Source organism: Cavia porcellus, unplaced genomic scaffold, assembly GCF_034190915.1.
Source record: "Cavia porcellus strain 051 isolate PalLab524CR breed Dunkin Hartley unplaced genomic scaffold, mCavPor4.1 scaffold_6, whole genome shotgun sequence".
Lineage (NCBI taxonomy): Eukaryota > Metazoa > Chordata > Mammalia > Rodentia > Caviidae > Cavia > Cavia porcellus.
The window spans coordinates 4,453,746-4,469,705 of record NW_026947489.1 but is presented as its reverse complement, the minus strand read 5'-3'; the positions used below and the strand labels follow the sequence as shown (position 1 = coordinate 4,469,705).

The following is a 15,960-nucleotide window of genomic DNA, read 5'->3' as shown; positions in this document are numbered from 1 at the left end:
CAAATCTAGTTTTAGACATGTCAAAGTCTGTGCTCTTTAATGTTTATCAGAAATACTGCTAGTAATATAACTATAAAATAACTTGATAAGATAAGCCAATTTATGTCAGCACCATGACATATCAAATAATATAGAACATAGAAATTTTACCTACAAAATATGCTCATGTACTGTCCTTAACCCCCATAACAAGTTATTCAGTGGAAAGGGAATATGATTAAATGCCAAAATGATATAACTGAAGGTGAATAATTTCCTAAACTTCAACTTAACCATTCAACAGATTTTATATCGTATGTCTTTCAATTAACAAATTGTGAACTAAATGGAATGAATCATGCCAACATGAAAAACTATAAACCAAGATAAACCTCAAAGTAACTTTTAACTTGGCTACTTTTCTTAAAGTTTTCTAAAGACCACCACCAAATATCCTCTCAACTAATACTTTGTATGATTTGGAAATTTCTATGTAAAAATCAAAAAAGTGTTTACAATCTACAAGGACAGTTCACATATGAGTAATGTGAAATGTAAGGTTTTAGGAGTATGTTGTTACAAACAAACAAACAATTACCTTTCAGTGTCTGGGCCATTTTTGGCTATAATCATCTTCAATTTTCCTAGTCCTCCCACAGGTGCTCTGTCTGTGCCTGTTGTAAACTGCAAGAAGAGTCTTTTCTGATCATCAGTAAATGAATGAACAATTTCCCAGAACTCCCTAGTGAGAAAAGACACAATACTGATTTTAGTTTCATTGTAAACTAGCATGTAAGTTTTGATGTACATTAAAACAGTATTAGGGGAAAGGTTAAAATTTAACATTAGAAGCTCTAAAAGATTCATTCCTGGTAATTCAATAGCATGCTTAGTCAACTTTAAGGAAGTGTTTTTAAATATATAAGGCTTATACATATCACTACAAAATTCATGACAGAACAGGTAAATCCTATCTAATAGTAGGAAATGATTACATAAGCTAATTATAAAATAACATGCACTCAGAAACAAACAAAAAGCAAAATCTTATGAATTGAGGATGACTAAAAAGAATACTGTAAGCCAAATTAACTCCTTATTCTCCATATTTACTCCTTAACTTTTTGGGTTAAAGGTTACACAGATTAAGAACAAAAGAGAAAAACACAAAATAAACAATAAAAATATAACCAAAAAACCTCATACTTAACATCACACACATCAAAGTATTTTTCACATGAATTAGGACACTTAATAATTATTAAGTAGCATATATTATATAAGAAAGGAAAAAATTATTCTGATATTTATATCATATGGAGTTATTTTAGGAAAATGAATTGATCCCCAGCATTCCTAAAACCTACACTATGTTAACGCTATGTTATGATGACACATTCTAATTCCTTAAAACAAAATACAACCTTGGAATAGCATGACACAATGTTATTATGAGCTCTAAAATGAAAATGAAAGCTCATGAAGAACAATCTTGGCATGCTTGGCGGTATCTATAAAACTAATATATACACTCAAACTAAAAATGTGATTTTGGAGAACCACGTACAAGTACTTCAGCTGAGTGCAGAATGCATTTTAATACTCATTTGCAAAATTCTTTCCAGAATCTCTGCAGTCCATGTTACTTCACAAACCAATTACAATTCCAGCTCTTCAAAGTCTAGTACACTATTCTTCTCATCCAAGGGGTTGGCATTTTTCTTGCTTAAGGACCACTATGCTGACCCTGATAAAATCAAACTGCTCCTAAGAATTCAAGCTTCAAACATTTGTCAAGTCTTTAGCTTTCTCCAGGCCCTTGCTACTTCCCTTCCTTGCCACCAGCATCCTCCCCAACCCTCAGTCCCTACAAACCTACTGTTCACCTGGAGGAAACAATAATGGCACACAGGGAAGCAAGGAAGCCTGGAGACGACGCTCAGCGGCATTTTTCGGTTAAGAAGGAAAGGAATCGGACCTCAGTTTATATCCTTCCTTTCCTTTGCAGCAGTGGCAAGAGAGAATGATTCTGTGACACCACTAAGGCCTCTGCCAGGGCAGGAAAGCTTCCCAGCCTCGTGTGGCCAGAAAGCCTCCTCGTACCGCGGGGGCATCCGCTGCCAAATGAGTCAGCACCGTCTGAGGAGGAAGAGAACCCTGAAGGGGGCGGCAGGTAAGCAGGAGTCACAGTGGCTAGCTGTGCTGTATTACTTGGAAACTACTTAGTTGTATTTTTTCCCAAATCCATTTTTTAGCTGCATTTTTAAAAACAGGATGTTAAAAAATAAAGATCACTATTAACTGTACATGATGAAAACAGTTATTCAACAAGAATGCATCTACTTAAAAACGTGAAGAGGAAAAGAAGCTTCCAGGTTTCAAGGGGTAGCTTCATGGATCTTGTACTCACATCTCTGAAAATCTACGAGACAGACAGAAAGAGAGAGACAGAATAAAAACACCTATTACCTATGCCAAATGGAAAGCAATAAACTAAACATCACGAAAGTGGGCAAATGAGCAGCCAGCCTGAAGTCTGTCTGTGAGCCAACCGCAACACGCCAGCGGGTGCAGGTGAAAAAGCAGCACATGCAGAGTAACACTGGCGAGAGGTCACCCCACCACCAGCCTACTCAAGCCCAGGTCACAGCACTGGTGACACGCTGGTTAAGAAGGACAACAGGAGAAATGGCAGGCTCAGGGAGGCTGTGCCTTAAGAAAAGGCACCGTGGTGTTTCTTGAACAGCAGCTTCTGACCGCAAGGGCTGAAAGGGGCTGGGACAGCAGGCTCACAGAACCATATGCCAAGGACAACAACAGCAACCTACAGCAACCAAGTGTTTATCTGTTTAATCCCTGGGCTCAAACTCGTGGACCTTGTGCTTGCCAACGTGCTTTGCTGAACTAACTCCCCAGTCTAAGGAGACCCTTAACTATGTAAGAGACCGCTACAGCCACTCCAAACTCCTCCACTTTTTGTCAGACTAAAATACATCAGGAAAATGAGGCAAAATACAAACACATTATAATACACAATATAAAGCTCGTAATACCACATTCCAACAAAAAGTGAAGATGTAACAGCAGATAGAAAAGGACACCATTAACCAGAAATGCACACCTTAAAGATAAGCGAGACGGGACACAGATATGAGAGTGCTCAAAAACACTGAACACCTGCGGACACAGCTGAGTAATATAGCGCTTGCCTCATCCACACAATGCCCACAGTCAGTCCCCCACACAACAAACCAACGAACAAAAAAACCACCCCTAGATGTGTGCAAAATGACTCTGGAATAAAGACTAACTTATGAAGTGATCAATGGAGGAAGACTACGAGAAAAACTACAGATTGATGGAAATAAACTTGCCAGAATGGTGCAGATGTAGGACAGAGAGGGAAAGACAGGTAAGGGCATCAAGGAAGATGAGAACAATGATGCAGCTTTGTATTTGCTTTTCTGATTCCCAGACTCCTCCACAGAAAAAAAAAAAATTCGATGGGAAAAACCCAAGATGCACCAGGAAACTAGGTACCAAGGTACGCTCCATGAATCTTTCTAAGAAGCAGACAGTAGCAAAAAGCACAAGACCCTGTGGCTCTCAGAATTCTTGGGAGAGAAAGCAGAAGGGAGGTAACTGAATTTCTTAGGTCCTCGAGAACAAGGGACTCTCAAAAGTGCCACCCCACTGGAAAGCAGACACCTGAGGACAGCAGCCCAGTGACAGTGTTCTATAGGATCTGATTTGCAGATGACTGCAAAGGGACCCTACTGCAGAAAGCTCCGGGCCTTTCAAACTCTTGAAGCATTAAATTCCTCTTCCAAGACAAACCTCTTACTGAGGAGAAACTGCTGGGAATTATATTCAAATGAACCAGATCAAGGGTAAGAAAGATACAAGAAATTTCAAATATATATAGGGTGGGGAGTTAAAGGAGGAATTGCAGATTAAACATGAAGTATTCCCCAAGAAAAGCGGTCCCAGCCCATCTCTCTAGCAAGCCTGAGAGTAACATTACACATGTATAGAGAACAAACGACTGGAGAAGGCTCACGGGGAGACACTGCGAGAGGATGATGCCCCGCTGAACCTGCAGCGCACCCACGACAGACACCAGTGAAACAGATGAGCTATGAAAGAAAAGTAAATGGAAAATGAAAAATTTGAGAGAAGGGTAACTGAAGAAAGGTTTCAAGAGATGTGACATAATCAAGGAGTAATTAGAAATAAGTGAAAAAATCGTATCAAATATAAACAAACAAGGAAAAAAACGTAAGACTGTGTGTGTGGGGGGGGATCTGTAGGAACACAAGTGAAGGAGGAGGAACATCACAGGAATGCAAAAGCAATGAACTCTTCTTGCTTGACACTTGCCTTCCTAACCCAGTGATACAGTGCTGCAGGCACCAGCAGAAGTAATTCTGTGAGGCTGGCTCTGTCCCAGGATCATCAGAGTCCCTTCCTAGTCTAAGGATAACAATGCAGGGACACTACTGGTGACACCAGCAAGGGACATCCCAAAATGCACACAGGGCCTCGGAGTGCTCTCCACCCAGACATGGCTGGAAGGGACAGTCTTCTTGTAACTAAAGATACCACATGCTGCTCAGCCTGAGGAGTCCTTCCAAGGAGCACCAGCAGGTGTCAGCGCAGCTCCAACTGAGTGAGATGAACCAAGCCAAGTACAGAAGCACCAAAAGTTTCTCAGCATTAAATTGTTACTGGAACCACCAACCACAAAAATATGCCAGGAGCTGCAAGCTAAAACTGAACAGCATGAGTAGCCTGCTAAAGTTAAAAAAAAAAAAAAAAAAAAAATTAAACAGGACCAAGAATCTCTTGACATAATTACCAAAATGTTCAGCACATAATACAAAATTCAACTGTCACATCAAGAACCAGAACATCACAGGAAGCAAAGATAATCAGCTGCCGCCAACACAGAGGTGAGTAAGATATCGGAATTATCTGACAAGGCTTTTAACACAGTCGTCATAGAAATGATCTGACAAGTCATTACAGGTTTCACTGTTTAAGAAATGAAAACAATAGAGAAGCGCAGCAAAGAAACAAGTTACAATAAAAAGTCAAATGGAAATTACAGATCTGAAAAATACGGTAGAGAAGAATAGTCACTGGATGGGTTCAAGAGTGGAGTGGAGATGACAGAAGACAGAAATCTGAACAAAAGAGAGAAAATAGACTAGAAAGTGAACCACTTCAGGTACGCGTGGCACAGTAACAAATGACTCAGCTGCATACTGTTAGAGGTGCACAGAGGAGGAGAGGAGGCGAAGAGGCTGCTTCAGGAAATACTGTTGCATTTTTCACACTGGCAGAAAGTGCGAGCCCAGACCTTAAGCTGAGCAAACTCCAAATGGCATGAAAAAGACATTCTTCACTAATGCAAGGAAAAATAGTCACTTCAAACAAAGGAAATCTAAAAGAATTTGTCTTTAGCCTATAAAAGATGGAATCTTGGAAAAGCAGGCTAGAACTCTCTGCATGAGTTCTATAAAGAATTGATAACTTCTAGAAAAATTAACAGCATTAATACACAAAACAAAATACTTAAAAGACTAGAGAGAATGAAAACAAAGTAGTGTTATTACCAGAGAACAGTGGTAACTCGGATGTGTATAATGCAGTATCCATACTAGCCATGGAGAAAGTACAAGGTGAAACACATAAAAAGGAGTATTATAAATAAATGAAAACCTTAAAAATCAACTCTTTAACTGAGAGAAGATAAAAGAAACAGGGAAGCATTAGAAGAAACAAAAAACAGTACTGGCAAAATCAAGTTGTAACATATGAATAATTGCCTAAAATATTAAGTGGTTTAAATATACCAGTTAAAAGGTAGAAACAGACAAAATGAGTATTAAAATAAAAATTCAAGTTCAGCAACATAGGCTGATAGAAAAGTGATGGGGAAAAATCATGCAAACATTAATTTACAAAGAAAGGGATGTTCATAGTCACATTGGATCCAGAGCAAACAAAATTGTGTAAGATGTCAAAGAAAGACCTTATATGATAACAAAGAACTAAGCTACCAAGAAACCAGGATTTTAAATGGTAAGTACCAAATAACTCAGCCTCAAAAATACAGAAGTAAGGCCCAACAGTGAGAAAAACATAAATCCCAGAAAGAGATCAAACAAATTAGCCCGACGGACACACCTGAAAAAGCAATGTAACTGCAAAAGGAAGAACGTACACATACAACCCAGAGAGGACGCTCAAAACCCAGCACTAAAACCACCACTGCACATTTGGCAGGTACCTTATACAAATGAAAACTTTTAATGGTAGAATACTGTACAAGTGTGACTTTATTGAGCTTCAAAAAAAATAGCACTTTTTAAAAAAAAACAAACTGCAGGCTTGTGACAACCCTGCTTAGAGCACTTCTTTTAGTGTCATTTTTCCAACACTATATTCTTACTTCGTGTCTCTATGCAGAATTTTGATAATTCTTGCAATATTCCTGGAATTTAAAACTTGCTATTATTTCTATTATGGTGTTCTGTGATCAGGGATCCTTGCTATTACTTCAGCAACTGTCTGGGGACGCGGAAGTCAGGCCATTCTAAGACACAGAAATTACTGGAGAATGTGTGTGTTGTGACTGCTCGGCCAACAAGCCATTCCCCAGCGTCTCTTCCTCTCTTCTGGTGATGGTGGGGGACCACTACTGAAATTAGCTTACCAACAACCCTACAATGGTCTCTTTATATCCAAATGCAACACAAATCTTGTATCTCTCACTTTAAATAAAAAACAAGAAATTAGATTAAACTCAGTGAAGACAGTGTTGAAAGCCAAGATAAGCAGAAGGCTAAGCTTCTGGTCCAGTTAGCCAAATTGTGATTGCAAAGGAAAAGTTCTTGAAGGAATTTAAAATACTACTTCAGCGAACCCATGAATGATTCAAAGACAGTTCAAAGTCTTACTGCTGATATGGAGGAAGCTGAAGAGGTCTAGACAAAACCAACCAGTTATGACATCTTCTTATGCCAAAACTTAACCCAAAGCAAAGCCATAACCCTTTCCAACCATGTGAGGACGAAGAGCGGGAGGGAACTGCAGAAGAAAAGTTGAAGCTAGCAGAAGCTACCTTGTGCACTTTACAGAAGGAAGCGATCTTTGTAATTTGAAATGCAAGATGAAGTGGCAAATGCTGATGCACAAACTGCAAGTTATCTAGAAGTAAGTTCTAGCTAAGATGGTTGATGAAAGTGGCTTCATTACATAACAGATTTTCAACTGAGACAAAAACAGCCTCAGGCTGCAAGAAGATGCCATCTAAGACTGTTTCAGCAAAGTGAAGTCAGTAAATGGATTCAAAAGACAGGCTGACTCTTGTTAGAGACTAACACAGTTGATGACTTTAGGTTGAAGCCAATACTCATTTACCATTCCAAAAGTTCTAGGGCCCTTAAGAATTATAGTATGTCTATTCTGCCCATGCAGAGTTATAAATGCAACAAAGCCTGGAGGATCACGTATCTCTACAACATGGCTTATGGAATATTTTAAGCCCATTATTAAGTTGAAATATAACACTCTGATTTCTCTTAAAAGATTACTGCTGATAATTTACCTGGTTACTGAAGAACTCTGATGTACTGCAAGATTAATGCTGTTTTCATGCCTGTTAATACAATACCCCTTCTGCAGCCTGTAGATGAAGTTCTTGCAAGTGTTATTAAATATCTGCAATTCACAGGAGAAGATCAAAATATCAACCTTAACAAAGTTAGGAAGAAAGAAGATTGCAAACCTAATAGACTGACTTGGAGGAGTTCAGGAATTTAATAGAGGAAAAACCCTGTAAATGTACTAAAAAAAAAAAATAAGGAAAACTAGAATTATGAGTGAAACCTAAAGATGTAATTTAACTGCTACACATTGATGATTAAATTTTAATACTCTTTAAGATACTGTTTCTTATAGATGAGCAAAAAAAGTGCTTTCTTGTGACAGAATCTAGTCCTCGTGAAGACAATATGGAACTGGTGATATGACAACAAAGAATTTAAAATTTAACCTAAACTTAGTTTCAGAGAACTGACTCCCCCCTGTGGGTAAGACAGTATGGAACATTATCACATGCTTCGGAGAAACCCTTCGTGAAAGTGGCAGTCAATAAGGCCAGCTTCAGAGTCACACTAGCTTCTGACCAACAACCACAGCCACTCTGCTCAGGCAGCAGTCACTGACAGTCAAATCCCCCACTAAGAAAAAGGTGAGGACTTTATGGAGGCACAAACGATTTTTTTTAGCAACAACATATTTTTAACTACAATAATAAGGTATTTTTAAGCACAAGGCTACTACATACTTAATTACAATACACTGTAAACATTACTTTTAAATATATACTGGAAAACCAAAAAGCTCATGTTATGCACGCTGATATGTACTTTATTGAAGTCACCTGGAAGAAAGCCCACACTACCTCTGAAGTATGCTTGTACTGTTTCTCAGTAAGTTTCCTAAAAGTTTTAACTAGACAGTGCAATACAGAGGACAATAAAAGATTTAGACTGGAAGGAAAGAAATGTGTCCTTATCTCGAGACTAGATGGCTGTTTAGATAGAGCACTCTGAAAAGCGTGTTTTAAAAATATATACTAAAAGTGAATTTAGGAGGATAAGAGGATACAAGATCAATACACAAAAATCCATTTTATTTTCAAATATTACCAAAAAGTGAGAAAGAAACGAAATCAATAAAGACCACATAAACTAGCATCAAAAACATGAAGTATGCAAACTTATTCCTAACCAAAATGTGAATGCTTTCAAAAGCTGCAAAACAATGCTGACAAGCTAATGATTTAAACAACTAAAAGATAGTGTGATTCACATAAAAATTAAACAACCAAAGCAACCCAGAGGAACAAGATGGGAGGAGGACCCCAGCATATGATCTGAAGCCCATAAAGTTGTAGGAAGCACTATTGTAATTCTGGGAAAAGGACAAATAAATCAGCAAAAACAGAATGGGAAGGCTGGAGGTAAGACACATACAAACTGATTTTCAATGAACAGTCCAAAGGAAATCCAACAAGGAAAGAGAGGCTATGAGACTGGGAAAACATTCCTAAAATACATATCAGAATATGCCTGGGTCTTTTATCTAGAATGTATTATAAACAAAAATGCTTACAATCAATGGAATTATAAAAACCCAATTAAAGATGAGGAAGACATTTTACAAACAAAATGTAAATTAAAATCACATGAGAAATCATTTCATACTCACCAGAACAGTTACAGACTACCACTACCAAACTCTTGAGAAAATGTGGAAAGCCTGGAGCTCCGATGCTGGTGGGCGGAATGTGAACCAGTGTGGCCACTTTGGAAAATCATGCTTACAGTCCACCCATACATATGTACCTCCACATGACTCAAAACTGCATCTCCTAATGCATCTCCTAATGTCTGCCTAAATCAAATAACAAGACTTTCACAGGAGGTCTGCACATAGCTTATTCATAGTGGCCTCTGTCTAGAGGTAATTCAATTGTGCACCAAACCAGAGAATGGACAAAGTCTGTGTATTCATGTAATGCAATTTTTTTTGTTGTTGTTTAATTTTTGAGACAGGATTTCACTATATAGCCCAGGCCCTCCTCACACTCATGACGATCCTCTTGCCTCAACCTTTCCAGTGCTGGCATTACAGGAATGTACCATCACACCCAGCATCTAATGCAATATTGTGTCATGAAAACAATGAGCTATATAAAATTCATGTAACATGAATCTAGAAAACATTCTCTTAGTCTAAAGAATAGGAGCATAAAAACATACATATATGTAATGGTATGATTCCATTTGTATGAAAATAAGTAATCTCTGACGGTATTCCCAACCGTCAGAGATTCCCAGTGGTTGCTGGGCCAGGGATTTAGCTCAGCAGCACAAGCATCTATCTGCCTGTTAGATGAAAGGTAGTGAGTTCGATCTCCGGTACCAAAAAAACTCAAAAAAACCAAGACAGTGGTTGCCAGTGGAAGGCAGAGACTGAACGGAAGGGGATACGTGGGAATTCTGGGGTAGTGGACATAGTCTCTGTCCCAACTGAGGTCTGCTGACCATTTCTGCAGCTCCAAATCGTCCAGGAAGTTATGCGCCACGCTTGCTTTGCTACCTTCTGCCCTCTGTGGACTGTTCTTCTCTGTGATGCCCTCTGCCACGCCACCCGCCTTGGAACCACGTGATTATGGACTAAACTGTAAGCTAAATAAACCTTCCCTTCTTTACCTTTGAGTGTCAGGTATTTTGTTCCAGAAATGAAAATTCTAACTGAGACAGGAAGAAATAAAATTAGAATCTGAATCAAGCCTTTAAAATAGAAATATCAGTTAAAAACAAATAATTCCAAAACAGTTCCTGCCCTCAACTGAAAAAAGGCAAGGGACAGGACATGTGAAGAGAAATCCTAAAGCGTTTAAACAAGAAATGAAAACAGAACTTTTTCATTTCTGGAAAACACGTGCTCCAAAATTTTCTTGAATATTTCATTTTTTATGAATTGTGACTCATGAAATTAACACCAACCAAGACACTTGCATTATCTTTTTTTCTGATATTTTAAGGTACTACTTTAAGCCTTTGACTTCATACTAGTTATACACCCCAGTGAATACTTTCCTCTTTTCTCCAATTAAGAATTGAAATAGTTTAAAAGGTTTAAAAAACTCATCAACTGTGAGGGTAAGTTAGAAGATACTACACTGCCATAATTCCACCTAGTACTAGCTTATGCTTCTAATTATACATTCATGAATTATTTTTAGGAATATATAAAGTAGGAATTATGTTATGAAAGCCAGAAATAAAATTAAGACTTTAATTTCAAGGATAATTTTCCACAAATTATATTTTCTAATAGTCTCTAAAAGCATTAAGAAGTTATTTTCATTCATAACAACTGTTATTGCTGTAATATTCCCTCTGACTGACAAAGGGGGCTTTCCTATCACTCTGTTATGCTCAACTCTAGAGCACTAATCTTCCAGGAAAGTGCTTGCTTGTACAGCTTCACACCTTGTTGCATCAGTGGGTGTAAAAAGGACATCTCAGTCTCTCTTACCAATCTTCCCAAGGGGTGGGTAGAGTAGGACACAGAAGTAGATTCTATAGAATGGGAAATACCTACCTTAGAATTACTTGGAAATAATGGCATATATGTACTAGTACACACACACACACACACTCTAATAAGGAAAAACTAATTATGAATGCATCTGCTCATGTTGTCATATGGACTAAATAAAAGGTATTATTTCACGTCACCAAGAATACTAGATAATTTATAACCCAAATGCAGGAGAAAACATAAGGCTTACATAAAACATTTCATTCATGAAACAAATCACAAGACTAATTCTAAAAACTAATTATATTATTACTATGTAACATGTTACAGATAATTTTATAGATGTGAAGTTTGTCAGTATGCTCATTTGAGCATCAGTACTCAGACACAGGCTGGAAGCGTACAGCATACACACTCCTCTGGAGAATCAAACCTTCCTTTTAAGAATTAAGCAACTCACCTAATCACAACAGAGTCCCTGGTATAGCCACCGTCATATTCTGTAGTTTCTTCTAGTGCCTGGAAATCTAGATTCTGCAAATTCAAGAAAATAGGTCTTAACATCTTCTACACTACATCATTACAAACAATAAATCAACACTTTTTTCTTTGCAGACACCTGCTTTCTTACCCGGCTTCCACATATAAGCAATTCGATTTCTTCAGGTCTGAATAAGTACTTTAAGGGAGATTCATTGGTCACCATATGAAAACCTCTGCGAAAAGCTTTGAACTGTTTTTCTACTGATTTATTGAGAATGTAGTCAGAATAGAGATTGACAAATTCCTGTAGACAACATTAAACAAAAATAAGTTCTACTACCCCAAAAAAACGCAACAAGCTGATGGGCTTAGATTTTTTTTCTCAAGAAAAAAGCACCCAAGAGTATCTGTAAAAATTAGTTTTATAACACAAAGGAAAATACTTAAAATTTCACTTTTTGGTGATATTTAATATTGCTATAAAAATACTATATATATAAACAAAAGACACACACACACACACAAAAGTTTCAACTTTTTTTTGGGTACTGGGTACTGAACTCATGACCTCATGCTTGCCAGGTAGGTACTTGTGCTGCTGAGCTATGTCCCCAGCCCAAGTTTCAACTTTGACAGTATATTAAGCAGGCCTGAATATAAAAGGTGGGGACTGTCAATGTTTTTAGTCTTCAACTAAGTTGTAGAAACAGATACAGTTAAATCACATATACATAAAATACGCACATAAGTCAACAGACCTATGCCTGAGGACACAGTGCCTGCCCAGCATGCATGAGGCCCCAGGTTCAATACACAACACCACCAAAAACATTTCTTAAAAGTCAGTTTTGATAGAATCCAATGTAGTGAACTAGAGTGAAGCACATACAGTCTCACCTTTGCTAGTATAAAGCAAGTGACAAGTTACCTACTGGATCCAGCTTAGCAAAAATGCTACGGCTTTGCTAAGTTAAGGTACAATACTGTACCAAATTTTAAAATGGAAATATACTTTGTATGCAACGTAAGTGTGTATATAACATTTTATCAAAACTTATGCTGATATGCTATCTCCTAAAGATGTAACACATACTATAATTTCCCTATTACGTTCTGGGCTATTCTTCCAGATGAACGTTTTCTAATCAATACAAAAATATGATATAAAGACTGCTTTTCAAAAATATATATGACCTACACGTGTGCACTCAATAAAATTTTCACATGTTCTATGATAAGGACCTTACGCACATGCTCCTAAATCTCTGTCAGGGCTAACGTGGAGACACGTGCTGTCGGCTTTATACTAGCTGGCATGGCTGCTCATTCTCCTCTTCTTCAGAAGAGGCTCATCAGTACCCAATTCTGTGCCATCATAGGTTCCTATTTAAGATTTTTAAACATGCAGTACTTACATGAATTGGGTTCCAGACAGTCTTCATTTAATGAACTGTCTGGTTAATGACTAGTAAGACTTAATTTTGTTTTTGTACAGTATTTAACATCTTGTTTACAGAGCCTCAATAAATAATAGTACATCATGTTTACACACTATTGTAAATTTTGCTGATTGTATTGTAAAGAACTATAGTTTTACGTTCTGTTATACATTACACTACTACACATAATTATGCAGACAGAGTTGGGCACAGTACTGCATGTCTTTAATTTCAGCACTCAGGAGACCGAGGCAGGAAGATTGCCACAGTTGAAGGCCAGTCTGAATTACTGAGCAAAGACCCTGTCTACAAAAAAAACAAAAAACAATAAACAACGAAGTTACTCAAATAAAAGCAAAGTTGGAGTTTCCTTTGTTTTAAACATCATGAACATGCTGTACACAACTCATTTTACAACTGATTTGTTTTAATCATCTAGTTGTGTGATCATGACTCAGTCCTTAAATAAGGAATTTTGTGCTTAGTTTTTTTGTTCTTGGTTCAAATTATACTAGATACTTCTTTGAAAATGATAAGCCGACATTAACAATAAAGAAACAAAAATGATGATATAAAAGCATTACCTTCCTGTTTTCATTTGTAATTGGAATTTTATCACCATTTTCCTTTAGATCATACATCATTGGGTTACCAAAAAGATCTGTCTGTGATATCTGAAAAGTGATCATCATATCATCTTCCACGTTCCCTTCGTATTCCAGTAAGTCTTTTAAACTTTGATGTAAAACCTAACAATCAGGAAGGAAAATGTGAGACTACCTAAGACTCTAGAGCAAATCGTTTGTAACACTCTTCTGAGAAAAATATAAGAACTTAAACATATCAGTAAAATTAAAGCATAGACAGTATTCCTCTGGTCACAGGTAATGACTTCTTCTTGGCTGAGAAACCTCACACCATTAATTTGGCAGACTTTACAATGCTCAACACCTGATTTCAAGGCAGGGGAGCAGGAAAGAGGGGGAAGACTTGCTAACTACACCTCAGTCCCGTTGGGTAGGGCAGCTCTGACTGCAGGCCACAGAATGTGCATTAATATGTTCCTGTCAGCTCGAACCACTGCTGATGCAGGCATAAACATCCATCGGGCAGTTGGCACCATGACAGTAATGTTCCACGCTGCCCGATTGGGTGATCATGCCTGTATCAGCAGTGGTTCAAGCCACCAGGAATGCAACAAGTTCAAATCAGAGCTACTAAGCTGCAAAACACACAAATCATAGCCCCGTTGTGCACATGTTAAAAACAAACAAATATTTAGAAACGTTTCTCTGTTATATCAGAGAAATGCTACTTGCTGACAGTAGAAGGTAAAACTTCCCATGAGTAAGTGTTTGCAGTACTTAAAATACCTGTACTGGTATCTATATCCATCAGTGGATTCCAAACATCAAAATATATTTCTGCATATAAATCAAACAGGAAATAATAGAAAACAACAACTTACTGGATGGGAGTCTCCCAAGTCACGGAAGGTTCCTTTTTTCCCCATCAGCTTCCTGTACACAACCATGGGGAAGTGAACATCCAGGATACAGTTGTTGTAAATAGCCAGTCCCAGCACTATGCCAATTAGAGTAAACTGACCTTCAGTTTCAAACGAAGATGGGTTAAACCAGAATAACTTCGTGGATTCATCATACGTGAACATACCTACAAGAAATAATTTTTTTTAAAAATGCATTATTTTTGTATTTTATGAAAAACTAATGCAGAATACAGACGTAATTATGAAATAATTACACATCTAAAACTTAAAGCTAATAGGTATACAAAAATTCTTTCCATTACATTTGCACTTGAAAAAAAAACAATATCCAAATATAGTACTGAATTATTACCGCTATAGTACTATAGCAAATGGCTGCCTGTATGTCATCTTATGAAGCCAATGAAACAAAACAAGCAATTTTAGTGACCTTTCTAGGACAGCAGAAAACTATTTCATTAAATTCAAGTTTTCTAATCTACTAACACATGAAAGGTTATTTTCTATTTGGATTTTACTCAAAAATGGCTGAAAACTATAAAAACAAAGTCATGATCCCCCCAAAAATGAGATAAAATTCACCAACTTTTTATATACACTGGATAAAGTAGTTTTGTAGTCTTTCAGTTTCATATGGCCTACATTATTCAAAACCAAACTTCATGCAAAAACCAAACTTTAGAGATATTTTTAATAACATTCCTTAGAAAACAGGTATCTTGGCATAGTGTCTGTCTGGCAAGCGAAAGTCCTGAGTTTCATTCCCATAACCGAAAACCAAACCAAACCAAACACCAGGTATCTTCAGTTTTATTTATCTGAATAAACATTACTGGTGAATTATCTTCTTCCTTTTTAAATGTATGTCTAAGAACGTTAAATATTTTAAATGAATTTGTAACTTTTTTCATTTTTCTAGTTTTTTAGTTATTACTGTGAAGCTGAAAGAAAGTATTTTAAAAATTAGGTCTGTTTTTAATTTTCCATATAAGAACTCAGAAATTAAATAATGCACTACATAAATGTGTTTTCAAAGCAGTCTATAAAAAGCTTTTAAAATGCTTTTTCATTTTCACTCTTAGTCTATGTGGAAAGGAATTTTAAAATGTTCTCTTGACATTTGCCAAGGGCAAAAACTATGCTTAAGACTATTTTCCTAATGCAATGCAATAAAGTAATAGTTTCAAAGCTATCCAATTTAAACGTGTGTGCCACAGTTTAGATCTAGTTTCTTAACAAACCATGTTACAACATTCATAGAAATGCTAAACACTTCAGCTTAAAAGCAATGAATGTGACGAACTGTCACAAATACATGTCCTTGGTCTCAAGAATAATAAACTACAGATTAACCAAAGTATAAATTACACAGGCCGTCACTCTCACTTCCAGCCAGGAGAGATGGCAAATTTGAAGTCCAAG

General features: G+C 37.1%; 1 protein-coding gene and 1 long non-coding RNA gene across 18 annotated transcripts in view; one reads left to right on the top strand and one right to left on the bottom strand.

Moving 5' to 3' along the window:
* LOC134476201 (uncharacterized) overlaps nucleotides 1-13,797 on the top strand; it is a 54,206-nt gene extending 40,409 nt beyond the window's left edge. For all 3 annotated transcript variants that reach the window (XR_010047763.1, XR_010047761.1, XR_010047762.1), the window contains 3 exons: nucleotides 1,988-2,152; nucleotides 10,112-10,239; nucleotides 13,264-13,797. This is a non-coding gene — a long non-coding RNA (uncharacterized LOC134476201). The remainder of the gene's footprint in view (nucleotides 1-1,987; nucleotides 2,153-10,111; nucleotides 10,240-13,263) is intronic.
* Ube3a (ubiquitin protein ligase E3A) overlaps nucleotides 1-15,960 on the bottom strand; it is a 113,328-nt gene that overhangs the window by 23,494 nt on the left and 73,874 nt on the right. For 13 of the 15 annotated variants that reach the window (XR_010047759.1, XM_063249533.1, XM_063249537.1 and 10 more), the window contains 5 exons: nucleotides 14,497-14,702; nucleotides 13,613-13,777; nucleotides 11,738-11,893; nucleotides 11,567-11,640; nucleotides 578-721 (listed from right to left, as the gene is read on the bottom strand). Coding sequence is in view for 14 of the 15 variants with exons in the window: in XM_063249533.1 (XP_063105603.1) it covers nucleotides 578-721; nucleotides 11,567-11,640; nucleotides 11,738-11,893; nucleotides 13,613-13,777; nucleotides 14,497-14,702 (745 nt within the window). In the remaining variant the exon portion in view is untranslated. Of the gene's footprint in view, nucleotides 1-577; nucleotides 722-11,562; nucleotides 11,641-11,737; nucleotides 11,894-13,612; nucleotides 13,778-14,496; nucleotides 14,703-15,960 lie in introns of those variants that run through there. The other 2 variants (XM_063249543.1, XM_063249544.1) reach the window with 2 other exon arrangements.